This window comes from Esox lucius, chromosome 14, assembly GCF_011004845.1.
Source record: "Esox lucius isolate fEsoLuc1 chromosome 14, fEsoLuc1.pri, whole genome shotgun sequence".
Lineage (NCBI taxonomy): Eukaryota > Metazoa > Chordata > Actinopteri > Esociformes > Esocidae > Esox > Esox lucius.
The window spans coordinates 2271047-2298874 of record NC_047582.1 but is presented as its reverse complement, the minus strand read 5'-3'; the positions used below and the strand labels follow the sequence as shown (position 1 = coordinate 2298874).

The 27828-nt window shown below is 40.6% G+C and overlaps 1 protein-coding gene across 5 annotated transcripts in view; it reads right to left on the bottom strand.

The window, feature by feature from the left end:
• LOC105029281 (probable E3 ubiquitin-protein ligase HERC1) overlaps positions 1–27828 on the bottom strand; it is a 186036-nt gene that overhangs the window by 112374 nt on the left and 45834 nt on the right. For 4 of the 5 annotated variants that reach the window (XM_020044405.2, XM_034297070.1, XM_020044408.2 and 1 more), the window contains exons 19-22: positions 19598–19798; positions 19086–19298; positions 10445–10618; positions 10055–10172 (exon numbers count right to left, since the gene is read on the bottom strand). In XM_020044405.2, the coding sequence (XP_019899964.2) occupies positions 10055–10172; positions 10445–10618; positions 19086–19298; positions 19598–19798 (706 nt within the window). The remainder of the gene's footprint in view (positions 1–10054; positions 10173–10444; positions 10619–19085; positions 19299–19597; positions 19799–27828) is intronic. The other variant, XM_020044407.2, reaches the window with a different exon arrangement.

Below are 27828 nucleotides of genomic sequence, written 5' to 3'. Positions count from 1 at the left end.
AATAAATAAACATATCAATAAATATATTTATGCATAAAAATATAATAAATGTATTCATCAAATATTATTTCCCCATATATTTCATTCCTTGATCATTAATTTATGTTTTTATTGTTTTAAAATGATTCATGTCCATTATCATATATTTGTGTATATATTTATTTCTGTATTTAAATATACTTTTATTTCTGTAATTATTTAGTTCCATATTTTATTTCTGTATTTGTTTATTTCCATATCCTTTTATTTCTATATTTATTTGTTTCTGTGTTTTTTTTAGTTCTGCATGTATTTATTTCTGTAATTCCTTGTCCTTAAGCTAATGAGGGGAAGGGACTAACAGTCAGACGTACCAATCAAGCCCAGAGCAGCAGATAGAATCGGACCGTGAAGACAGTGATTGCTGTTTTACAGTAGATCCTTGGCGTATCGCCATGTTTCCAATCACTATTCCTCGCACTTGCATCGTGTAAGCAGAGGTGACATGATTAAGGTATTGAAAAATCGAGAGGAGTTTTCAGGAATACACTATCATTTTCGCGAAGTGAATAGGCTACGAGAACGGCGTGTCTTTGCGGGTCTGTCCCAGCAGTCCTTGCATTGAAATTGGTTCATTTCAGTGCCAGTGTATAGGACCAGACCAAACGTGCCGCACAAACCCTGAAAAGTGAAGCCAAAACGTCTCGATCGCCCCCTGGTGAGTGGTCCCAGTATAGGTCATAAATCCCGCCCTCCCCATGTTATTCAATGGGACGCGAGACCAACTAAACAATTAAATTACCCTTCAAATATCTTTTTTCCGAAGCTGGTTTCTGTCATTTACTGTAGTTTGTATCACGCTAATGTAAATTCAAGAGTTTGTTTTTAAAATAAGTTGGTTTTTAGTTAGTTATTTAATGCTCTAAAAACGGTGGTGTGACGTCGTGATTCACAGCTGTGATTGACAGCTATCTGAGCCGAGGAGCCACTGAGGAGATTGGAACTTTGCATTTAATCTCTAAATTTCTATAATTGATATAATTTCACACGGACATAATGGGTTGTTCTGCAGTACATTGTGCTAACCGATCTGGCAATTCCAATCGATCTTTGAATTTTTTTCGGTAAGTAAAATTTATAAGCTATTTAATTAGTAAATAAATGTAATGGGCTAGCTAACGTTAGCTAAAAGACAACAAGCCTCGTTAATAGCCATGTTAATAGCTAGCAGGTGATCGTTAGCTAGAAGTTACCAATTATTTTTGTATTAAGCCTATTCTAAATTAAGGTTAAACATGATGTAAGTTAGGCTATAACATATCGTCTAGGTTTAACAAGCAAAGGATGTACTGTACTTGGACTTGTGATTGATTACGGTATGCGCATTGTGCGAGGGACAGTGAGGGCGGGGCACAGGGGTGGGGCCGTTGATTTCGCGGCTTTACGGCTTTACTTCCTGCTTGCTACTGCGCATAACTACTGCGCAGAACTGGTCCCAAGATCACTGCACTGCTGTTGAAATCAAGACTATATTCCCATCAGATGCCTGCAATGTAAGACAAAATTCGCTACTGCTCATCCGTGCTTCCTCGCTACTACGCTTAAATGCTGAATGTGTACAGTAGGCTACTCTTGAGTCAGTCCGTGTGGTATTATAAACAGAAGTTAATAAACCAATTATTTATACAATTTAATAGGGATGGAAGGGTTATGAAAGTTGTTTAAAATTTGTTGGTGTTGAGTTATTGAGATAGAATCAGCGTCCCCATGTTGCTAATCACTATTCCTTGTTAAGCACATGCATCGTTTGAGCATAGCTGACATTAAGGTATCGAAAAACTGAGAGGAGTTTTCGGGAAAAGGGCAACGCCATTTTCGCAAAGGGAATAGGCTACGAGAAGTCGTTGCATTGAAATTGGTTTATTTCAGTGCCAGTGCATAGGACTCGCAAGCGATCTTATTTTCCCCAAACTCCACTGTGTTTGGACCTATGCACTGGCTTTGAAATCAACATATTAGCCCATCAGATCCCCTGTGAGAGATGCGCCGTTTTTGTTGCCTATATTGACTTTCCAAAAGCCCCTCTCATTTTTCTATAGGCTAACTGGCATACATTTGCATTGGTCAAAGTAATAGGCTACTTTTATCAGTGTTAATTGCTATCTGGGATTGTTGTTATTTAATAATTCAATTCTAAATATGCCTACTGTATAAACTATGCATCAGTCCGCACTACGCGTTTGGGTTTTTCCGGTCTGTCCAGAGTCTTCCCCCACCCCCTGACCCAACTCACCACCAGAAGGTGATCGGTTGACAGCTCCGACCCTCTCTTTACCCGAGTGTCCAAAACATGTGGTCTCAGGTCTGATGACACGATCACAAAATCAATCATCGACCTTTGGCCTAGGGTGCTCTGGTACCACGTACACTTATGAGCACTCTTATGTTCGAACATGGTGTTCGTTATAGATAATCCATGACTAGCACAGAACTCTAACAACAAACGACCACTCGAGTTCAGATCAGGGAGGCCGTTCCTCCCTATCACGCCTCTTCAGGTGTCTCAATCATTGCCCACGTGTGCTTTGAAGTCCCCCAGCAGAATTATGGTGTCCCCTACTGGAGCCCCATACAGGACTCCATTTAGGGTCTCCAAGAAGGCCAAATACTCCGAACTGCTGTTGCTCAAACAACAGTCAGAGACCCCCCCCCCCCCACAACCCGTAGGGAGGCGACCCTCTCATCCACTTGTGTAAACTCCAACCCCCGCCCGGCGCCTCACACCCTGGGCAACTCCAGAGAAAAATAAAGTCCATCCCCTATCCAGGAGTACGGTTCCAGAACGGACACTGTGAGTGGATGTAAGCCCCACCAGATCTAACTGATAGCGCTCCACCTCCCTCACAAGTTCCGGCTCCTTCCCCCATAGAGAGGTCCCCAGAGCCAGCCCCTGCCGCCCAGGTCTGGTCCGTCGAGGCCCCTGGCCTTCACTGCCACCCATATGGCAGCGCACCCGACCCCAGCGGTTCCTCCCATGAGTGGTGGGCCCATAGGATGGAGAGGGGGGTGCCACGTTGCTTTTTCGGGCTATGCCCGACCGGGCTCCGTGGCAAACCCGGCCACCAGGGCCTGGTTCCAGACGGGGGCCCCGGGCTTCCTCCGGATAGGGTAACTCCTCCTCTTCCTCGTTTATACATAGGGTTGTTTTGAACCACTCTTAGTCTGGCTCCTCCCCTGAGACCACTTTGCCATGGGAAACCCTACCAGGAGCACTAAGGCCCGGACAACACAGCCCTCAGGTTCATAGGAACACACAAACCTCTCCACCACGATAAGGTGATGGCTCCCGGAACATTCCAATATTTTTTTTAAAATTTAAATTAGTCAGCAGAATGGAGTCTTCGCAATCTTAGCCAACTGAGCTTAGGCTAGGACTGGGCTTACCATAACTGCCTGATCGTAATTATTTGAGCCAAATCGCCATTATTTTATAGACAATAACGATCTTCTTGCACAATATTTTGACTCCAAAATCCTGTTTCCAATCTGAATAAGGGATTTTAGGCCAATGTTAGAAAAGTCTCAACAAATACCAAGCAAATTATCTCCTTTCCATAGGAGGTCTACTTTTCTGCTCTCCACAAAGTTATAGGCTCTGATCATCTGAAACTTGTTTGGTTTTTATTTTCAGTATGTGTAAACCTACAAGGCTTATAGAATTGTTTTGCAATGCACCGTAATGTAGCCTAATTACGGATGTTTATTATTGGACACCTTTGAGTCGCTCATTTGTTGCATAAACTCTGATGACACAAGAAAAACACTCAAGCATGTCTAAAATACTTTAGGCTAATGGTCGTCAGTCAAATTAAGTAATTTCCAACCATACTTTCTAATTAGATAATGCCTATTAAAATGTATAGATAGCATATAAATAAGTTGTCCCACTGCATATTACGTTTTGCTTAGTCACGCCACCAAACACTCAATAATGTCTTACTGTAAGTGAGCGGAGGCTCTATGTTTTCTTGGCAACATATCATATACAGTGGACATAAGTCTACACACCCCTGTTAAAATGCCAGGTTTTTGTGATGTAAAAGAATGAGACAAAGAAAAATCATGTCAGAACTTTTTCCACTTTTAATGTGACCGATAATGTGAATAATTCAATTGAAAAACATACTTAAATCTTTGAGGGGGAAAAATTAAAAATAAAAACCTTACAATGACCTGACTGCATAAGTGTGCACACCTTCTTATAACTGGGGATGTGGCTGCGTTCAGAATTAACCAACACATTCAAACGCATGTTAAATAGAAGTCATTACACACCTGCCATCATGTGACTCTGATTAATCACAAATAAAGTTCAGCTGTTCTAGTAGGATTTTCCTGACCTTTTCTTAGTTGCATCGCAGAGCAAAAGCCATGGTCAGCAGAGAGCTTCCAAAGCATCAGAGGGATCTCACTGTTGAAAGATATCAGTCAGGAGAAGGGTACAAAAGGGTTCCAAAGCATTAGATATACCATGAAACACAGTGGAGACAATATGGGAAAAACAGAGACATTACCAAGAACTGGACGTCCCTCCAAAATTTATGAAAAGACTAGAAGAAAACTGGTCAGGGTGGCTTCCAAGAGGCCTACAGCAATATTAAAGGAACTGCAGGAATTCCTGGCAAGTATTGTCTGTGTGCTATATGTGACAACAATCTCCCATATTCTTCATATGAATGGGCTATGGGGTAGGGTGGCAAGACTGAAGCATTTTCTTACAAAGAAAATCATCCAAGCCAGGCTGAAGTTTGCAAAAACAAACATCAAGTCCCCTCAAGCACGTGGGAAAATGTGTTATGGTCCAGAGCACATGAGCGGAGTGGAGCTGTGAGAATCTCAGCTCATCGCTCACAGAACTGTTCACCCCTCCGCTTCCCCGCTCAAAGCCACATCAGGCCACTCCGCTCATTATCCCTCAGCGCTCAACGCATCTGCGTCGCGCTCCACTCAAATCGCCCCCCGCTCGCTTCAAAAAAGGAAATAAATCTACATGTAGATTTCACTCTTAGCTCAGACCACAACCTTAGGCTACTTCCCAAAGAACTGATGAGCAAGAACAAAAAAAAAATAGAAATGTTTTATTTTAAATTATAAATTAGGCCTAGAAGAAACATAGCCTCCACAAAGAGTCATATAAAATTAAATGCAAAAATTGGCCTAATAATATAAATAATTATATAAACAAAAATATACATAAATGTTTTAAAAGAAAATTAACTTTTAGGCCAGATTGGAACTTACAATTTAAAATGGCTTAGCCGCTATAAAATGAAACGGATAAATGGGCCCAATAGTATAAATAAAATGTATATAAACAAAAATATAGCCTAGCAAAAATATAAAATATTCTTAAAGCCTAACTGAACATTGGATACATTTAAAAAAAAAAAAAAAAAAAAAAACCTGCTGTAAATTTAAACGAATTAATTGGCCTAATTATATAAATAAAAATATACAGGCTATAGGCCTACATAAAAGTTTTAAAATTAACTATTAGGCAAAATTCTTAACTGAACTTTTGCACAGAGTGCACGTGGATTAGGCAACTACAATTTATACCGGCTTATGTTATCAAAAAATTTAAATAAAAAGAGGTGGATTTTTCCTTATCTACAGTTCTTTTGAATTAATCTTCAAGAACACAAGTTTGGACAATGTATGAGGCTTCAGACTCAGACTGGTTTCTTGACAGCAGGCCAGCAGCGGAGAAAACCCACTCTGCGTTCGCAGACCCGCTTGGGATGCTGAACACAATGCGAGCCACTTTAGACAGACGGGGAAAATACGTTGAGTTTTCTTTCCAAAATCGAATAACATCTGCGTCCGGGTTCTGTCTCGGGGATGAGAGGTAATTTTCAACTTCACCTTTGGCGTCTCCGGTTATGCGTTGCTGCTCGCTGAAGTATGAACCGAACAAGACAGATCATTTTGGTTCAGGCCTGGGATTCAGGTCAGCGGCGGGTGATGTGTCGGTCTCGGCCTCGGGTGTCCCGCTGGGAGCGTTAATTTCCTCCACTTCTTTTATGAGGAGGTCGCGGATCTCCCCGAGTATGTTGCATACAGACTCATCTCGAATTATCCATTCTGTCTTGAAACGGGGATCTAACACTGATGCTTAGATGTTTATCAGTATAGTATATTCCATAGCGAGTTGACACGTTGTTTGCCAATGTTTCTGCAAAAGCAGCGATGCCCATTGGAAGTGCAGCGTGTCATCGGTGAGCAGGGATTTTATTTCTGTGACAGCAGGTAGGATCATCCCCAGGTTCCCCAGCTCCTTCTGCATTTTTTCTGTGAGGTCTGCCAGAGGTGTCAGCACACTGACAAGGTGCGTCAGCTGGCAAACTTGATTCAGGGTGATGTTAGCAACATTAGACTTGAGTTTGTTTTGCCATAACGGGTCTTTTTGAAACAACCAGATGACCGACTGAATCATCCGAAGCTGGCTGCTCCATCGAGTGGCGCAGGCAATTGTGGGATGGACACCCAACTGGTCTGTTTCCTCTGTGTTCAAGGTGCTCTTGCGTACACTTTTCACCAGCTGCCCGACTTTCACTTCAACAGCCTATTAATGTTGTCGTGCTCGTTAATGGCATCTTTGATCGCCAGCTGAAGCATGTGAATAGGGCATCTCAGATGTAAATTTGACACAGTAAAGTACTGATTTATCATAGTTTCTACATTCGTGATTATCACTTCCACATGGACTTGCGAGGGCGCAGGTGGTCCCTCATCCTCTTCTTCATGTTCTGCACTGCTGGTGCTGGCATCCGCGGTCACTTCACCCTCTGCCTCCTCTTCAGTGCCAGGGAGGAGGTTAAACACCTGGATCATGTTGCTGGCACTGTCAGTGACAACCCGAATCACAAGTCGTTGCACGTTCCAATATTTCAGTACTTTTGATGAATACGATCTGCGGTGTGGTGCCCTTGTATGTGCTCACAGCCCAACAAAACTGTGTGCCCCGGAACGTCCCATCAATGAAACTGGCCACGATGCCAAAGAAGCTGTGCCCTCTTCTATTGGTTCAAATGTCAGCTGACAGAACGAACCCATCACCATTTTGCAGTAGGTCTTGCAGTTCGGCTTCCATCTCTTCCAGGGCATGTGGCTTGAGCATGTCCCTTACGGTGTTGTAACATGGGGGTGTGTAGCCCGGTTGAGCTGCGCTGGCGATGTGTTGCATCCCTTCGCGTTCTCCTTTACTCAACGGTTCATAGTCCATATAAATCATTTAAAAAAATGCTATATCCAGCTCTCTTTTTCTCTCCTTTGTTATTGTTGGGTCTTTGCGTATAGTGAAGAAACTTTTTCTTTTTTTTCTGCTGCTCCTCCTCTCGCTCTATTAAATACAAATTCACGGACGACACAAATTAAATAAAACGAACCATTAGGCCTACTTGAATGACAAAACAAATTTGTTTGAATATTACACTATATTTAATTTAAACTTTGTTACAAGTTAAGTATTCACATTATCATTGTTAGTTAGTTTTATTTTAATACTACACCCGTACGACTTGTCATTTTCTTTTTTAAAGTACTTTTTGAACTCCATTATGTCTACTGTCTACTGTCTGTTGTACTGTGTGTTGATGACTTTGCAAGACACAGATGGATTCTGTGTCAGGCCCGACTGAGCACGCTTAGACTCGCGTCTGAGCGGAGCAAAATTGGAGCGGGAAATAGGGCGCTCGCTCCGTCCTTTTAAAAATGCCGCTCTGCGCTCCGCCCACTCCCGCTCCCCACTCACTCCCGCTCAACTCCGATCACATGCTCTGTTATGGTCTGACGAAACCAAGGTTGAACTTTTTGGCCATAATTCCAAAAGGTACGTTTGGCACAAAAACAACACTGCACAACACCCAAAGAACACCATACCCGCAGTGAAGCATGGTGGTGGCAGCATCATGCTTTGGGGCTGTTTCTTGTCAGCTGTCAGGGGGGAGGGAATTATGTACAGTTCCAAAGACAGTATTCCCCCAGCTATCCGCGGTTCCACATTCGCAAACTGAAGTATCCGCGATTTTCCACAACCACGAGGGTTCACAGAACCAATCCCTTGCCGATACGGGGGATGTACTGTACCTGGCAATTTTGACACAAAACCTTCAGGCGTCCGTTAGAAAGCTGAAGATGAAGTTCACCTTTCAGCACGACAACGACCCAAAGCACACATCCAAATCCACAAAAGCATGGCTTCACTAGAAGAAGATTACTGTTTTGGAATGGCCCAGCCAGAGCCCAGACCTGAATCCAATTGAACATCTGTGGGGAGATCTGAAGAGGGCTATGCACAGGAGATGTTCTCGCAATCTGACAGATTTGGAGTACTTTTGCAAAGAAGAGTGGGGAAATATTGCCACATCAAGATGCGCCATGCCAATAGACTCCTACTCAAAAAGACTGAGTGCTGTAATAAAATCAAAAAGTGCTTCAACAAAGTATTAGTTTAAGGGTTAATCACAATAACACTTATGCAACCAGGTTATTGTGATTTTTTTTTTTCTTTTCCTCCAAGATTTCAGTTTGCTATTCAATTGAATTCTTCACATTATAGGTCACATTTAGGGTGGAAAAAGTTCTGACATTATTTATCTTTGTCTCATTCTTTTATATGACAAGAACCTGTCATTTTAACAGGGGTGTGTAGACTTTCGATCCACTGTATGCTTAAACAATCTATGTGCGAGGAATAGTAATTGGCAACATGGGGATGCGCCAAGGATCTACTGTAAAACAGCACTCACCGTCTTCACAGTCAGATTCTATCTGCTGCACTGGGCTTGATTGCTAGTCCCATCCCCTCATTAGCAAGGAATTACAGAAATAAAATAATATGGAAATAAATACAGAAATAAAAGTATATTTAAATAAATACAGAAATAAATATATACAGAAATATATGATAATGGAAATTAATCATTTTAAAACAATAAAAACAGAAATGAATGATCAAGGAATGAAATGAATAGGGAAATAATATTTGATAAATACATTTATTATATTTTTATGCATGAATATATTCATTGAAATGTTTATTTATTCATTTATTTCAATTTATTTTGGCAGGTTTGGTCCTTCATACAAAACAAGCATACAAAACCTAGAATGCCATAGTAAAACTATGGAAAAATAACTATGGAGACAAATTGAGCTCAAATGTTTTGACTGCAAGAAAAGAAAAACATAACTGAAACATTTCATAGTATGAAAAAACTAAATTCAATCGTATGAAAAAAATTGTTTCAAGCATGGAAAAAGTGTATGCTAAAATCATTAAATGGATTTTTACGTCTGATCTTAAAATGTCTTCGTTCAAACCCGTTTTTTCCACGTTCACTTCTTTTTACAATTACAAATTGCAGTGCATGGAAAGGCTATGATTTTCACCTTATAATGGTGTGATTCTGTAAACTGAAACTGTAATCTTAAGAAGAAGCGAACGTGGAAAACACGTGTTTGAACTAAGACATTTTAAGATTGGACGCAAAATACATAATGATTTTAGCATACACTTTTTCCAAGCTTGAATCTATTTTTTTCATAGGATTTAATTTAGTTTTTTCATTATATGAAATATTTCAGTTATGTTTTTCTTTTCTTACAGTCAATACATTTGAGCTCAATTTGGCTCCATAAATAACCAACCCCTAAAGATCTTTGAACAAACAAAAACAAAACGACACCCAATGAATAAACAAATCCCCAAAAGAACGTGTACAAACAAGACGAAGACAATCCCATTCAAAAACTCACACACATAAATAAAAATGTATTCATAAATAATACATACATATAAAAACAAGGAGTCCATCATAAAATAAAAGTACGATTGTACCTCAGGTGAAGTCAGGCATGGTGGAGTTAGGAGGTTTTGCCAACAGTTTAGGATCCAATGGAGTTACAAGGTTTAGGTTTAGACAGATGTGAAGGGGTGACCAATAGTGTTGATTTATGGAAGAAAATGAAAATGACAAAATATCGCCGACAGCGACAACAGTATAAAACTTACTTATCCAGCCAGCAGGTCTCATCCTGAAGCCCTGTGTGTTTGAGCAGAGCGGCCAGGCTACAGCGACATGCTGTATCTAGAAGTGAATCATCTGAGGGACCACTGTTATCCCAGTCTGCTAACAGAAATACAGAACAGATGGTTCTAAACACGTTATTGTGGTTATGGTTTGATGGCCATAATCATTAAAATATTACTCTAAAAAAGTTGTGACACTGACTGGAATCTCTGTATGGCACAAGAGATGCTTCTTTTATGATATCATAGCATTGATGTTTTAAATTAACGTGAATTCTCTCTGAAACAATACACTTCCTGAATATCGTGTCTCAGTGAATTTATTATCACCCACACAGGCGGTTTGAGAGCGTGGTCTGCATCATAACCTACCTCTGCTGATGGCGTACTCCTTCATCTTCCTCCAAAGTCCTCCAATAGGCTCTCTTGATGACCCCAGAGCCAGCTCAATCAGCATGCCCTTTTCTTCATTCATTCTCAGGTCGGCCTTCTTGGCATCAGAACAGCCCAGTAGCACCGCCTCAGTCAACCATGCCGTGCTAGAGCCTGCAGGGAGGCATCCAAACAGAAACAATGAAAAGCCTGAAGAAAAATTATTACTTTAAGGTATTAATACAATGCCAGAGGTGAGAAGTATTAAACTATCAATGCTTGGGTTGCTAAGGGTGAACACCTTCATGGAAGAAACTTTTCCCTGTATTTGAGCATTTAGTCTATTTGGATAGGCCTCTATCCACCTAGCTCACACAGATTTGACAATGTTATCGTACTACTTAGCACAAGGCTGTAATCAAAATATATATTGAGGGGGACACATCCCCCCCCCAATATTCAAATATGCTCAAAATATTCCCCCCAATAAACTGATAAATTACAAATAAAATAAAAATGCGCTATGCTACGACAGGCAATCATGCACTGCCGTCCAAAATAAACATCAGCAAATGTTCTAGTTTTATGGTTTACTGCAGTTCTGCGTGTAGTTTGTCCAGGTGCTGTACCCCAGCAGAAGCCGTTGCCATATCCATGGTTTTCACGGAATTGGACTGCTTTTCAAACAATGTCATGGGTGAAAATGAATTGGTCGCAGGTGGTGGGTTTTTGGGCTACTTCTGAACTTCACCGCGGTCGCACCATTTATATGCTATATTGTGTGTTCGAATGCGATTTTCACTGTCAGACGTCTAGCTACAGCTTCACAAGCGATTGTGTGAATATTGATGGTTATGAGTCTTAAAAATATTTTAAACATTTTTGAATGTTTTACTTTGGGAGACCCCCAGACCCCTGGCTGATTTGGTCCCCCCCAGTGTTGCTACGGCCTTGACTTAGCAGAAGAGTTCAAGCTCAGTCAAACAGCAAGAGGCTCTCCTGTGCACAGCCTTCTTTAGGTCCAGATTTAACAGGATTGAGTTCCCTGACTGGGCGATTCCAGGACACGGACCTTCCAATTTACAAGCCATTTGTTTGTTGATTGGGTTGTGTGCTTGGGATCGTTGTGTTGAAATGTGAGATTCTTTAACTTCCGCTTTCTGGCAGAGGGCAGCAGGTTTGCACTAAAAAATATCAATATTTGCAGTTATTCACTTTCCCCTCTATCCACATAAAAGCTGTTGTGCCCACTGAAGAGTAACAAAACCATAGCATGATGCTGCCACCACCATGCTTGAAAGTAAGTATTGTGTACTTTCGGTGATGTGCTGTGTTGGCTATTGTAAAACTAAATATTTTGGAACAAAAGCCTAAATGATGGCCTTGTTTCTATCAGACCATAATATATTCTCCCACAATTTTTTTTACGTTACAGACTTATTCTAAAATGGATGACGTATTTCTTTCCTCATCAATCAACACACAATACACCAAAATGGTGTACTAGGCAAGCCTAGTTTGGCCAGGCCGTGAATAGAAGTGATTTTGGTGAACAAGGCAGTTGGTTTGAAGAGCAGATATTTATAGGCCAATGCCAGATTTGTTATTAGAAATGGTCAATACTCTGTTGCTGTGCTAATCTGAAACCTAGTGTATGGTATGTAATTTGTGAATAAAAAATGTTCATTTACAACTTTAAATTAGAAAACCTTTACTGTAGATGGGTAGCTACAGTTATAGTTGTACCGTACCTATAATGAAAACAATGACCGTTAACTACTTATTTTCATAATGACCACTTTCCATAATGATATGGTTTCAAGTGGTTTCTATTCAATATGGTTTCTATTAAAACAGTTGAAATTAAAAACAGACAGAGGAACAGAAATATATTAATAGTCTCAAAGAACATCGCTGGTGGGGAAAATAAGTACGTTACTTGATTTTTCGATCAATATAATATATATTTTTTTTGTTTTTCATGTAGTTAAGATATATCTTCACAAAATCCTATCAAGCACATTAGTTCGAAGAGAGCAATTGCCCACACTCTAAGCTGCTTTTCCTGAGTGAGAGAGCAGCGTTTCAAGACACAGTCTAACAATTCAAGACAGTTATGCTTAAATTAGATTCAACTTTATTGTAATTGAACAAGTGGAATGTATAGATGTGGAATGTATAGATGTGCAATTAATGCAAATGTATTACATACAGCAATTCTAAGTGTGCAGAGGAAAATTTACAAATGTACAGGTACTAAAGTATAATGTATGTACAAGTGGGATAAATAGTTGTGTAAGTGGCAGTTCTCAATGGCATCTCAATTTGCAATCGAGGCAAATTCTAGGAATAGGCAAAACTGAAATGCAGGGATAGCAGCAATGAGGTTCCCGAGGTAGACTTGTGTATGCAACAAAAGCAGATGCAAATACAGCGGCAGTTCTAAATGTGCAGTGGGGGCAAGACGGCATGTGCAAATGAAGTACAGGAATAGCAACAATAACACATACCTGTAGACAACGTTCACGTCGTAGTTTCTGCTTATTTCTGTATATATTGTTTATATTCTCATACAGTACGGTCGACTAGCACTTTTGAAAATTCAATGGCTTTTATATGATCACTATCCTTAAAAATAAAATAAAAACCAATGCCAAAATTTCACAATTTCTGCCAGGGTATGCAAACTTATGAGCACAACTGTATATCCAAATGCATTGATGATTTTGTCTTGAGTGTCAGTGTCAGGACTTTCCACAACCAAAAGCCCTGAGTTAATGGTAATGACCGTGCTGAAATCAGAACACAGTCCCCTGCCTATATCTCTGGGTACTTGGAGGTTTTAAGGAGATCCAGATATGACCTATGGATGGCCATCAGAGATGGAAAAAAAAAACTACAGAGATAAGTTGGAGTCTATCTACCACAGCCCTGACCTCAGACACAAGTGGTGTGGACTGCGTCACATCACAAACTACAAAGGGAGGAAAAGCAGTGATGCACGTCCCGCCGCCTTGGTCCCTGACAAGCTCAACACCTATGTACTGTTTGAGGTGACCAACACAATTCCTTCGGTGAGGCTTGCTCAAAAAAGTGAAAACTTGGAAGTCACCAAGGCCAGAGGGCATTCCAGGCCTTCCTCGGGGGGTGTGCCTACCAGCTAGCAGAGGTTTTCATCTCCATATTCAACCGCTCTGTCCCTGTATGCAGTGCCTTGGGACTTAACTCCTCCCTTCACAATTGGATCCTGTACATCCTTACGGGCAGGCCACTGGTGGTGAGAATGGGGAACCTCATCTCCTCTGCACTGACCCTGAGCACCGGAGGCCCGCATGGTTGCGTTCTCAGTCCCCTGCTTTACTCCCTGCTCATGGATGAATGCGTGGCCACACAGCTCCAACATCATCCTCAAATTGTGGACGACACAACCATACTGGGTCTCATCTCCAACAATGATGAGAGCGCTTATAGAGAGGAGGTAAAGAACCTGGCTATATGGTGCCAGGAGAACAACCACTCTCTCACCATCTGCAAGACTAAGGAGATGGACTTCAGGAAGCGGCAGAGAGTGGGGGTCATACCCCCATACACATCAATAGAGATGAAGTGGAGTCAGTCTCAGTTTTCTTTAAAGATGACCTCACTTGGTCTAGGCAAGCCAACTCGGCAGTGGAAACTGCCCAAAAACGACTTTACTCCCTGAGCTGACTGAAGAAATCTCACCAACTTCTATGGGTGAACCATTGAAACCATCCTCTCAGGCTGCATTACTGCAACTGCTCCACTGCAGACCATAAGTACCTCCAGAGCGAAGTAAAGTCTGGGGGCGTGTCATCAGCTGCCATCTCTCCTCCACGCAATGCATCTACAATACACGATGCCGGAGGAAAGCACGGAACGTCATCAAAGACCACAGCCACCCAGGCTTTGGTCTGTTCACACTGCTGCCTTCTGGTAGACACTACCGCAGCATTGGGGCAAAGCACCTCCAGAATCACAAACAGTTTTTCCCCTCTTGTAATAAGGCTTCTCAACCAACAACACTGATTCATGATCAAACTATTCACACATGAACATTTATTTTCAGGTACTTTCAATGTACACTAGAATATCCCCTCTCATGTGTCATTCATAGGCATATTACACTCATATGGATCTATAATAATCAATACTTCTACCCATATTGTGCTGCTAGATTAATTTATGTATATTATTGCCATTCTTGTATATTATTGCCATACATGCCATATCTATAATAATTAATACTAATACCCTTTTGCTAGTTTTTCAGTACTCTTAAAATGTCTTAACATTTTACAGTTATGTATACTATTGCTTTGTTTAAATATTTTGCTAGGTTGTTTTTTTTTTTAAAGAAAAATTTGCTTTACATACTTTTCTTAATTCTTACCACGTAGAAGTCAGGTGCCATTTCACAAGAATTTCATTGTGTAGGATGACGTGTTATTCAGTGCATTTGACAAATTAGACATTAGAAATTAGACATGCAGGTTGCAGTTCGTACATCGAAACATAACCATAATCTGCTTTAATTTTGGACTATATGTACCCACTGAAGCTTGAAAGCTAGTAAAGTTTTAGTTTATTCCTAACAAATGCTAATTTGTTTTGTCCCTGTATACCTAGTCTTCTGTGTGGGAGACTGCATCTCTAACCACTATGCTATTAACAATGGGCAGTCAGTCAGAGACATTCGCTCACCTTGGCCGGCTCCGCTTACATGGTCTGGCAAAAAAAAGTATTCAGACGCCTCACTCAGTACTTTCTTGAAGCAACCTTTGGCAGTGATTACAGCCTTGAGTGTTCTTAGGTATGATGCTACAAGCTGGACACTCATGTATTTGTTGACTTTCTCCCTCTCTTCTCTGCAGATCCCCAATGCTCTTTCAGGTTGGATGGAGAACGTCACTGTACAGGCATTTTAATGTCTTGCTAGAGATGTTGTTTGGATTTGAAGTTCAGGCTCTGGTTGGGCCACTAAAGGACACTCAAAGCCATTCTCGCATTGTCTTGGCTGTGTGCTTAGGGTCACTGTCATGTGTTGTGGAAATTCTTGAACTGATGTATTCTTGGTTAAAGTACTGAGTACCCATGTTTAGATAGGTAGAGGAGCATGAGAGAGGGGTTCTGGTATTTGTCCTGGGGGGGCATCCTTGACCGGCACCAGTAGATTATAGGGTTAATCGTAAATCTGCCTATCATGTTGTTTGTCCAGATGCTGTGAGTCTTCTCCTACAGTTGAAAAGGTTACCCATGTGGGGAAGGATAGCTTGCCCCTTTAGGTAAACACAACAGTAAACATTATGGCAGGAAGGATAAAGTGGGGGGACAGCCCATCCTTTGGGTAAAGCCTTTGTGACACAAGACAGATGGCTAACAACTTACCACACCCCTTTTTGTATGTGATATATACTGTTGAATGAGCTATATTGAGTTAGAGACTCCTCGGACGATTATGTTTGTAAGCGGTTGACGCGTCTCTCTTATTTGCAAATTATATTAAAATGGTGCCTAGAGAGTTTTGTCTCTGTTTCTTACTTCTTTAAGAGCGTCGATCAATGGAATTACCATCACACATGTTCAAAGATGATAGTGATCCTAAGTCTCATGGGCTGAAAGATCTGAAGCACGTTTTCGGCAAGGATCAGTCTTTACTTCGCTTCATTCCACTTCCTCTTCTAGTCTTTGCCACATAAAAACATCCCCACATAATTATGCTGCCACCACTATGCTTCACCGTAGGGATGGTATTGGCCAGTTGATGAGCGGTGCCTGGTTCACTCCAGATGTGACGCTTGGCATTCAGGCCAAAGAGTTCAATCTTGGTTTCATCAGACCAGAGAATATTTTTTTATTTCTTCTCTCAATGCTTTTGGCAAACTCCTTTGCCATTCACTGATGGTGCTACAGAGATGGTTGTTATTCTGTAAGGTAATCCCATTTCCATACCAAAACTCTGGAGCTATGTCGGAAAATAGGGCTCTTGGTCACCTCCCTGAACAAGGCCCTTCTCCCTTGATTGGTCAGGTTTGCTCAAGTGGCCAGCTTTAGGAACAGTGGTTGTTCCAAACCTGTGCCATTTAAGAGTGAAGGCTAGTGTACCTTTCCCCAGAAAGGTACCTTTCCCCAGATATTTTTGTACTTTTCCCTAGATCTGTGCCTCGACACAATCCTGTCTGTGAACCTCATAGCCAGGTTTTTTCTCTAACATGCACTGTCAACTAACGGACCTAATATAGACAATTTGTAAAAATTGGAATGTGGATTCCAATCAAGTGGTAGAAATATCTCAAGGATGGTCAATGGAAATTGGATGCACCTGAGCTTAGTTTCATAGCAAAGGGTCTAAATACTTTACATCCTGTTTTTCAATTTCAGAATGAGGCTGTAAAGCAGACCTGGGCAAGATAAGGCCCCCGGGCCGGATCCGGCCCGTTGAGTCATTCTATCCGGGATACATCCAAAACTTTTAAAATAATACAAAATAAAAAATACCTGACGAGGTCCGCAGATTACGTTATTTTATTTACTGTTGCATATTTATTTATTTTCAAATTAAAAGTCCTGTGGCACTCCCAGTAATAAGTACAGCAGTATCATACTGTCTGTTTAAAATACCTTTAAGTTGAAACAAGGTATTTGCGTTGCTATGATACGTAGAAGACCAGCACGACAATCCACGCGCGGAATTATCATTTGTACGTACTATACGCAATTGATGGCTAGCGATCTCTGGAAATGAGCCTAAGAAAAGTTGATAACGAAAATATTTATTTGCAGATGTCGCAGGTAAAGCAACTTGCTTAATATGTTAAGCTAACGTCACAGAGTACAATTTGCAGAGGCACTTCCAGAGCAAGCCGGGAGCGAAATACAAAAACTGTCAACCGATGCTACAATTCGACAAGTCCAAGCGCAGATGCAGCCTCACTGATGAACATCTTGCAGCAGTACCGCACACTGCTTCAACAGTACCGCACACTCCTTCAACAGAAATGACTCCTGACTTCACCTAACTTGTCAACGCCCATATGAGGCTCTCCTGTTCATATTGAGTGAGTAGCCCTAAAAGTTGATTTCTTGGGTCTGGGCTGCTGGAATCGCCGTCGTTAAAAGCACGTAGTGCAAAACAAAGTTAGATGACGGCAAAAATCTTCAGAAGTGATTTCATAGACTTATGTCTGCCCTAATAACTATTATACCTATATAACTGTTATACACTATACCTTATGTAATGTAGCTTACTCTGTTGAGTTGAAAGTTAAGTTTTAAGACAAATATGTGTTGCAACATTTCTGTTGAGTAATAACCCTTAAAAGGGATTTTTTTAGGCCTTTGCCAATAACAGTTGTTAACAGAAAATAAAATAAAAAGCATTGTTAAAGTAAATTCAATTCAATTATGAAAACGGTGTTGCATGGAAAATAAATATGCATAAATATTATATGCAAGTTAACAGAGTTAGCTATGTTGTGTGTTTTTTAGGCATGTCTGTTAAAAAAGTAATCTGGCCCACGATGCTCTCTGGCATTTTCAGTGTGGCCCCCCAGTGAAAAATATTGCCCACCCCTGCTGTAAAGTAACAAAATGTATCCCATCAGGCAAATAGGTGAATCAAATTAAAAAAATGCCAGTAAATGCAAACAAATCAGATCAAAGATCAATTGCTTATTTTTATTTTATAATGCTGTTGATTTTGTTTTATTACATCATGTGTGCATTTACTATATGAGTCACTTGTAAATCCTGCAATTGAGAGCATGCACAGCAAATTTCAAAAACCTGAATGCTGATATAACTTTTAATGTGGATGTCAATGAACAGCAAGCAAATGCTATTCAGTGCCAATGTAACACGTTTAGACTATGTTCTCCTGTTATACAATCTCATTCGCCTATGTGGGATGTTCATTTTATAGATTCTAGTTTGTCAGTTACAGAGTATCTTGTCATTTTGAACATTTGTGTGGTAGCAAATTTAAAAACTATTGTTTTTAATCTTGGGAAATATCTTAATGGGGGGATGTTGTCTTGATGTTCTCTGAATAGATGCTTGCTGTCTCAGAGTTTGAAAACACCTGATATTGTTTATATTCGTTTGCACATTTATCAATGGTGGACTTTTATTTTAAAGGCAAAACGCAAATTCCACTATTGTGCTTATATTCTTGTTCAGACATGTCAATTTCACATGGGGCCTGGTTTATAAAGAGGGGTTGCCATCCCATAAATGGAAAAGCTAAGACATGACTTGCTGACATAGCTGTAATTGAAACCCAACCCAGTATTACACTGTGACACAAGGGAGGCTTCTTGTATTCAATGAGAGTGAAAGGTTGGTTCTTGCTGCAGTAGCCTTTAACTGTAAAAAGTCAGACATGATTTGTCTTTGTTTCAGCCTTTACATAAACAAACGCTGCTTTTGGATTTTTGAAATGTATTGTAGTTATATCCAGGAATATGACTAAAGTTTAAATGAATGAATGTATGCCAGTGGTCACTGACATACGGTACCTAGCTGTTTGAAGTCCATTTCTGCTTCATTTCCCAATCCTTGTACTAACACTACAATATTGAAAAAAAAACTGAATGACAGTGGTCCGTGTCTGTGAGTGTCATACCCAGTGTTTCAAAATCCATCTCCAGTCCGTTTCTGAGCAGAGGGTTACACAGCCAGTACTCTGAGGTCCTCTCCTGGACAGAGGGGGGTGGGCCCTGTAGCATGCTGCCCAGACATCGTCCAATTGCCAGCGCCACAGATCTCTCCAGGTCCAGAAGCCACACACACCCATCCTCTGCTTCTCCACGACCAGGCCTTGCACCTTCTGCTGTATCTGAAACCCCAGAAACAACTCATTTGTCAGATTAACATGAAGTTTGACACACTTAAGCTCAATAGTGACAACCAAACTATCAGAAATTACAGCTACAACAATGCAACAATCAGGGATATCTATTTATCTATGGGGACCTATGACCAAACAGAATAAGTAAAATATATATATATTTGCCTAAGTCCGAGTCATGTCAGGGGCATGAATGTAGTGTAATCACAGACCTTTATATGAACCTACATTAGCTTCGAAGTGAGCGAGCGAATCAAGTCAGTCAAATCCCTCCAGTGAACACGTACCCAGCAGGTCCGAACATGCTCCTTCCAGTTCCATGTCCTCAAGCAGGCCTGTGTCTGGCAGCAGACAGTTGAACTCATTAAGGTGCTCCAGCAGGCAAAGCAGGTGGGTGAGCAGTGGGCGCACCACCCCTAGAGGCAACAGCAACAGGGAATACATGACCTGGCACAGCAGGCTGCCCGCTACCGAACTCAGCAGCACCGCTGTGGGAAGCAGACGAACCAGGTGATTAGGCAATCCTCTTGTTTATGCCCAATGTCTTTTGTTATTACATATAAGGAGGAAAAACTACACACACATTAAAAAAAGTTAATCAGTATAGAACCTGCGATCCTGTAGCTAGGGAAATAACAATTTCCATTGTCCCATTTATTGGTGATGTGCAAAATCTAATAATTATTCAGTGCAGAGCGACAGTGACAACTGGCTTTTCAAAACATTATTAAATAACAATGTGCTGGAGTCACTCATTCATCATCCTTACTGGAAGAGCATGCTGTGACCGAGTAAGTGGAACAACAGCGTGGTGTCAAGTCTGCAAATTGTGTGTTGTGGGAATGAGAATGTGTATACATTTCTGAAAGTGGTGAAACATTACTCTTGCAAAAAGCTTGCTTTAAACACAGCTTCTATGTTATGCAGTAAGAGATAATGAATAAAAATATGATTGCCAAATGCAAGATTTTGCTGAGTTACATTATATTTAGGGAAATTAAGTCAATTGAAATCAAGTCATTGCAATCTAATCTATGGATTTCACAATACTGGAAATAAAGATATGCACCTGTTTGACCTGGGACATTTTAAGCTTCCAGGAATTGTGTATAGGACCTTGCAACACAGGCCTGCACTGTATCAGGCTGAAACATGAGATTATGGCAGCAGCCATGGCCCAATAACGGGCCTTAGGATTTCATCATAGTATGTGCATATTGAAACTGCCATAAGAAATGCAATTGGGTTTGTTGTTCATAGCATATGCCTGCCCATACCATAACTCCACCGCCACCATGCAGCTCGCCCACACAAAGCCATAATGCCATCTGCCTGGTAGAGTGAAAACCAAGGTATAATCATAGATGCTTATTCAGCGTCCCAATGGCTATCAAAGATAACATTTGCCCAGAGAAGTCACTAACTATGCCAAATTTGTTAAACAGGTCAAAACCCAGGCGAAGATGACAAGTGTACAGATCATCTTACCTCAGACAATTTTTGACAGTTTGGCTGCACATTCTATTCTTTGGCAACAGGGTTGCTGGACATTCCTGCAGTCAGCTTGCCAACTGTAGGCTTTTCAAAACTTGAGACATCTGTGGCATTGTGCTGTGACAAAACTTTACATTTTACACTGGCCTTTTACTGAACAGTGAAATAATCATTCTGTTTAAGAAGCTTTGTGCAATGTCACAACTGTGAGGTGGATGGATTGACTTTGCAAAAGGGAAATGCTCACTAACAGGGATGTAACAACTTTGTATACACAACTTGAAACAAATAAGGTTTATATATATAGAACATTTTTAGGGTGTTTCTCATGAAACAAGGGGCAAACACTTTACACCTGGCAATCATTCAGAGGTTTTTCCAAAATTATTTATTTATTGTATTACAACATGAAAGGAGATTTGGCCACTCATCAACAGAAGAAAGTCCATAATGTTGGAGTGAAATAAATACAAATAAAATAATAATTGTTGGCATAAGTATTCACTACCTTTGGAATTTGGAAGAAGCATCTTTGGCAGCAATTACAGCCAAAAGATCATTTGGATAACTTTCTATCAGCTTAATACACCTGGGCACAGCATTGCCCTTTCCTCTTTGCTAAATTGCTAAAGGCCCATCAAAATAATAGGCCTGGGTAAAAAGACACATTTTCCAGTTAATTGGAATTCTTGTTTAGACGATCTGAAATCAGTCAGGATCTGCCTTTACACAAGCAGCTGATTGACATGTTAACCTGATGGAATAGTGTGCTGACCCTAGAAACGTTCAAGGAGAAGCAGGCAGGAATCTCCACACCTCTTATGAAACCACTGATGTGCAGTTCACAAACAATTTTTTTTTTTTTAACACCTTTAAATGACTTGAGAGTAACGATTCAGGTTGCAATAAGGAATGAATGATTGTGATTATACAAACATACAGTCAGGTCTGGAAACATTTTAAAAAGCCAGCCCAGTTCTGGAAGGAGCATTCCTTGAACAGATAAAATTAAGATCAACCTGTACCAGAATGATGGTAAGAGAAAAGTATGGAGAAGGCTTGGAACGGCTCATCACTCACTGTGCTTCACTTTACAGATGGACAATGACCCAAAACATACTGCAAAAACAACCCAGGAGTTTAAGGCAAAGAAGTGGAATTTTCTGCAATGGCTGAGTCAATCACCTGATCTCAACCCGATCGAGCATGCATTTCACTTGCTGAAGACAACATTTAAGGCAGAAAGACCCACAAACAAACAGAAAACAGATGCAGTAAAGGCCCGGCAAAGCATCACATAGAAGAATATCCAGCATTTGGTGATGTCAATGCGTTCCAGACTTCAAGCAGTCATTGCCTGCAAGGGGATTGTCGACAAAGTATTAAAAATGAACATATACCCAGCTCAACTGCAGAAGGACCGTTGGTGAACAGCACCGTTCAACTCTTCACATACAGCTCCGGGAAAAAAAAAAGAGACCACTGCACCTTTTCTTTCCTTTCCAAAAAGTTGAATAGGGAACGTTTTGAATGAGGAACAAGAAGCATTCAATTTGCAGTGATCTCTCTAATTTTAAACCTTCTGTTCCTCACTCAACAACCTTCCTTTTTCAACTTTTTGGAAAGGAAGAAAAAGGTGCAGTGGTCTCTAAATTTTTTCCTGAGCTGTATTCTCAAATGGATTGAGGTCCAGACTTTGACTGGGCCATTCCAGGTCATTGAACTTTTTGTTTTTAAAACTACTCCAGTAGGTCATTGTGCAACTGTAAGATTGATCTTATCCCAGGTCCCATGGAACCTTAAGTGGAATTTCTTTCAGGATTTCTGCTGCCACCAAAGATCTCAAGAAGATGTGCAGGGTTAGATGTATCAAACAAGACAAGTTTTGATATAATTATTTTTAACAAAGGTTTTCACTTTCCCACTCCCATTAAGGCCACTTTTGTGAAGAACCCAACTTTAGTTGCCGTATGCAAACTATAGTCCAGCGCAGCAATTTTAACCATTTTGTAATAATGGACTTGGGGATAAAGCTCTGGGGATATTCAAAGCCTAGAAATGAGCATAAAATGTTCATTTGCCTCTATGATGTAGCTTTTGTTAGGAATTGTACTAACCAACTGTGGGACCTCCCAGAGACCAGTGTATCTAACCTGAAATTAGGGATAGGCATTAGAAAGGATTTCACCATTCGAATAACATCCACAAAAAATCTAATATCCGGATAGTGAATATTATTTTAATGCTGTTACCATTCCGTTAAGTAATTTGCCTGACAAGACGCAAAGCATACAGTAAACACATGAACCACTGCACATTCTGGCAAGAATTGACTGTTAAGCAATTAGAATACATAAGGGTTAAATAGAGAAAACAACTGCAAGATAAATTTATTGAATGTGATGAAAAGATAATGAATAAAAAAAAATGCTTCAGGCTTATGCTCTTAAACTGAGTGCAATAATGCTTAGCCTATTATTGTGTGAATTAAAAAGCAAAAATATACATTGGATGAAATAAAACACATTAGGTTGGCTATCCTTGATAAAAACATAAGACATATGTGCATAGTGCATATTAACTTGAAAAATTATTCATCCTTGGAACTGGAATCTATAGGATACAACCCCAGAAATGCAAAAAATAAATAAATAGACGATTATGTTACATGGCTATTGGTAACAAAAAGCCACAACTGCATTAGCCAACTTCACTTTGTTGTTCATCATTATTGTTGCAGTAGCCCTCACCAAAAAGTGTGTTTAGGGTTGCAGCACTGGCGATGTGGGTGCGGGAATGCGTTGGCTGCTCATTATAGGCATCTGTGGCATCATGCTTGGCATTATCATTGTGGCTGGTGCAGGGATCGGGAGGTATGACTCTGCTACACATTTCTGTCAACTATTCCCTGATGTACAGGTGGAGAGGCTGTTGCACTAAGTGCAGGTGTTTGTGTCGAGGATTGAGCACACTGGCCGCTTTAAAGCCATCATTGATGGCCAGCTGGAACATATGGGCAAAGCAGGGGACCGACACCCACTCCAAAATGCTCCGGATGGCCAGCACCATGTTACGGGCATTGTCGTGGACACAGGCTGTCACTTTGTGCGCTATGCCCCCACTCTTCTACTGCTGTGTGCCTTTTGTTTGAGGTACGCGCCTGTAGCATAGCGCTTCTTATTTCCCAGTCCTGAGAGATGTAGTAACATGTAATAGTTGTCAGAGCAGTCCACACATCTGGTGATAGCTACATTTTCTGTGTGTTCAAGCAGCGCTTTCAGATTTTCACACTCTTTATACCTCATTGCTGCTATCTCTGCACCCCTGTTGCACATGCTAACTTACTCCTTCAATTTAACTCGTTTGCACATCTAGAATGGCAGAGAATTTGCCATTTTTACCCCCACAACCACTGGTAACATACACTATACTAAATTCTTGTAAATTTTCTGCCCTCCTCTATTTTCCTTAATTGCACATTTAATATTGCCATTTGTACTGAACTTGCCTTCACTGCACTTCTATACATTCCACTTCTAATACACATACACTGATCAGCCATTACATTATGACCACTGATAGGTGAAGTGAATAACAATAGTAATCTTGTTATCATGGCAACTGTCAGTGGGTGGGATATATCAGACAGCAAGTGAACATGCTGTCCTTAAAGTTGGTGTGATGGAGGCAGGAAAAAGGGGGAAGCGGGAACCGATGCAACAGATGAGCTAAAGTAGCTCAAACTGCTGAAAGTTAATGATGGTACTGATAGAAAGGTGTCAGGACACAGTGCATCGCAGTTTGTTGCGTAAGGGGCTGCGTAGATGCAGACTAGTCAGGGTGCCCATACTGACCCGGGTCCCCTGCCGAACATGCCTACAATGGGAATGTGAGCATCAGAACTTGACCATGGAGCAATGGAAGAAGGTGGCTTTGTCTGATGTGCCACATTTCCTTTTACAACACGGGGATGGCCAGGAGAACGTGCGTTGGTTACCTGGAGAACACATGGCACCAGGATGCACTCTGGGAAGGAAGCAGGACTGTGGAGGCAGTGTGATGCTTTGGGTAATGTTCTACTGGGAAACCTTGGGTCCTGCCATTCATTTGGATTTTATTTTGACACATACCACCTACCTGAGCACTGTTGCAGACCATGTGCACTCTTTCATGGCAACGGTATTCCCTGAGGGCACTGGCCTCTTTTTCAGCAGGATAATGCGCCCAGCCACGAAGCAAAAATGGTTCAGAAATGGTTTGAGAAACACAACAACAAGGTGTTGACTTGGCCTCCAAATTCCCCAGATCTCAATCCAATCAAGCATCTGTGGGATCTGCTAGACAAACAAGTCCGATCCATGGAGGCCCCACATCACAACGTACAGGACTTGAAGGATCTGCTGTTAACGTCTTGGTGCCAGATACCACAGCACACCTTCAGAGGACTAGTGGACTCAATGCCTCAACGGGTCACGTCTGTTTTCGCGGCAAATGGGGACCTACACAATATTAAGCAGGTGGTCATAAATGTTATGGCTGATCGGTGTATACTTAATATTTCTCTTAATAATTTTCTGCCCTCCTCTATTTGCAATTTGTTTTAGAAATGTGTTGAAATAATGTATTAGTGACTTCTACAGGTGTGTAGGGGAGTATATAATTACTGTTTTAGTACTGGTTTTGGGCTAATTAGGAAGGGACTGAACCTGTATTTTGCCAAGTAGGAAGGATATGTTAATAGTGTCCTAAGTAAGAGGGGGACAAGACATGGGTGGACAATTGAAAACAAGAGTTATCTGTATAATGCAGGTGGGCAACCAGCATGTGGTTGAAACATTGGGTGGAGTGCGAAACTCATAAGTGGAATAAACCTAACTGGTTTAGACCAGACAAACATATTGATGAAATGTCACTTATTTTGTGAGATGTTGTAACACTTTCTTACCTATAAAAAAATGAGGTTTTCTGAAGTTTCTTGAGACAGACTCTCAATGATCTTGTGTTAGTCTTTGTCTCTATTATATAATAAACTGTAAAAGGGCATTTTTTATCTCTGTCTTACCTACTGTTGAGGTGTATGCTTGTTATGTTAAGAAAACAAAAGAACATCTGTTTATCTGTACACAGGAAGTCACGTTCATTCAAAGCGACAGTAATTAGCCAATGGGCTTACAGTACCGGGATGTGTATTGCAGGTTGGGATGTCTATAAATCTGAGGTATGACCGGACGTTTCTTTAAGATTGAGTGAGATGAGATTGAGTTCATAAGACATCATGTATGAAGACCAAGTCTGTAACATCATGAACAATTGACTACTATATGCTGCAGTAAATAATTGAATTACTCTCTCCACTGACAGCCGGGTACGCGATCATTATTTCAACCACTATACCAACGGCTGATTTCTAACACTACCTATAAAATAGTTATATTCAATGGAATTGACAACTTCGAGTTAAATAGTCATGAGATTACTCTCCAAAAAACTGGTCAGAAACGTTTTGTTTAATGTTTTAATTCATGACTAGGCCACATTCAAATCCCTTTGTTTTCAACATTAATTATGACACATCTTTCCAATTCATAAGCTACTCGGTCACAATCAGCCTTACTTAACCGCTACAAATATTGACATTCTCTTTTAGATACATCCTTCAAAGTATGTGCTCCTAGTTTTGGTTTCATGGTAGCAATGTTTTAGCCAGATAGCTACCGTAGTTAGACAACATTTTAATACCTAGGAAGGATTTCTTCAGTAAAAAGAAATATTACAGAATTTTGCAATTACCAGTCAGAAAGCGGTTCCGCACCAATGCCGATAATGATGTTCCGAATAAAAAAAACGAATGTAATTACCTGTTCCAAAAAAAGCACTAACTCAGAGTTTGATGTTCTTCTTAGCCTTGCTAACATTATCTTAGGCTTCCTGGTAGCTAGCTATAGACATTTCGTCTAAGTCTTCTTTCACTTCTTTGCCGTTTTCATAGTTTATGCTATAGTAGACAAGGGAGGAATTGACAGTTTGTTATCCTGGTCTCTAGCTGCCATTATAGTTTCCTACAGTAAGTGAACTTCGTTTCCTATTGCTTATGCTATTCATATCATCCAGGTAAAATGCACATTCACAAAATAAGCCAAGGAAGAAAGCCTGCCTCTCAGAAGGCGACTGGCTGGAATGAGATGGCTGGAACAGAACTGGTTGGGAAGTTGCGGCATGCTCTAAAAATTGACATTCCACTGAACTTTAGAATTTTACTGAAGAAATCCTACTTAGTGCACCTTTAACACAGTTGTTTTGACGCTGGTGTTAGAGTATCACACTGATTGGCTGTAGGTGTTAGGGTATCACTGATTGGTAGAACAAACAATTTTTACAGAAAAGGGTTGAATCCTAACGCAGTTTAAAACAAGAAACCAGGCAAGCCTAGTTCAGCCGGCCCGCAATAGAAAGTGTTGCACTCTTGAGATTCAAACCTGAGTCGCCCAAGTGAAAGGCTATCTTGTTAACCACAATACGACAGAGCTGTACATTTGGGGTGTCAGTATAGTCTCTTGTGTCTATCCTGAACAAATCCCCTTCTGTGACTGGCTGTTTTAACAGCTAATTGGCCATTCGTGAATGACATTGATAAAGTTAAACTGACTAACGTTCCTTACTAAGTTTACCTCCACCACATATAGGATCTGTTAACTGTATGGCGTTTGCCACTGGCTGTTTTAACAGCGTATTAGCCAGTAATAGGCTTTACCAGTATCTACTAACTTACTGGAATTGTCATAAGAATTGAGCAATTGCGAGCGAGTCTGAAGATTACACTGCCAAAGCTATTTCCTTTCAAGGGATAACAACATATTTTTTTCTTTCATTCATGAATGAAATTGATACAATAACTATCAATAAAGGTGATGATAACTAACTTTTTCATCAAGTGAAAAGACGAGAGATTTGTGGAATCTACCAGAAATACTCGCAATATTGTATAACCGTAAGCAGTTTTATTGCGGCCGACAAATAAATAAAT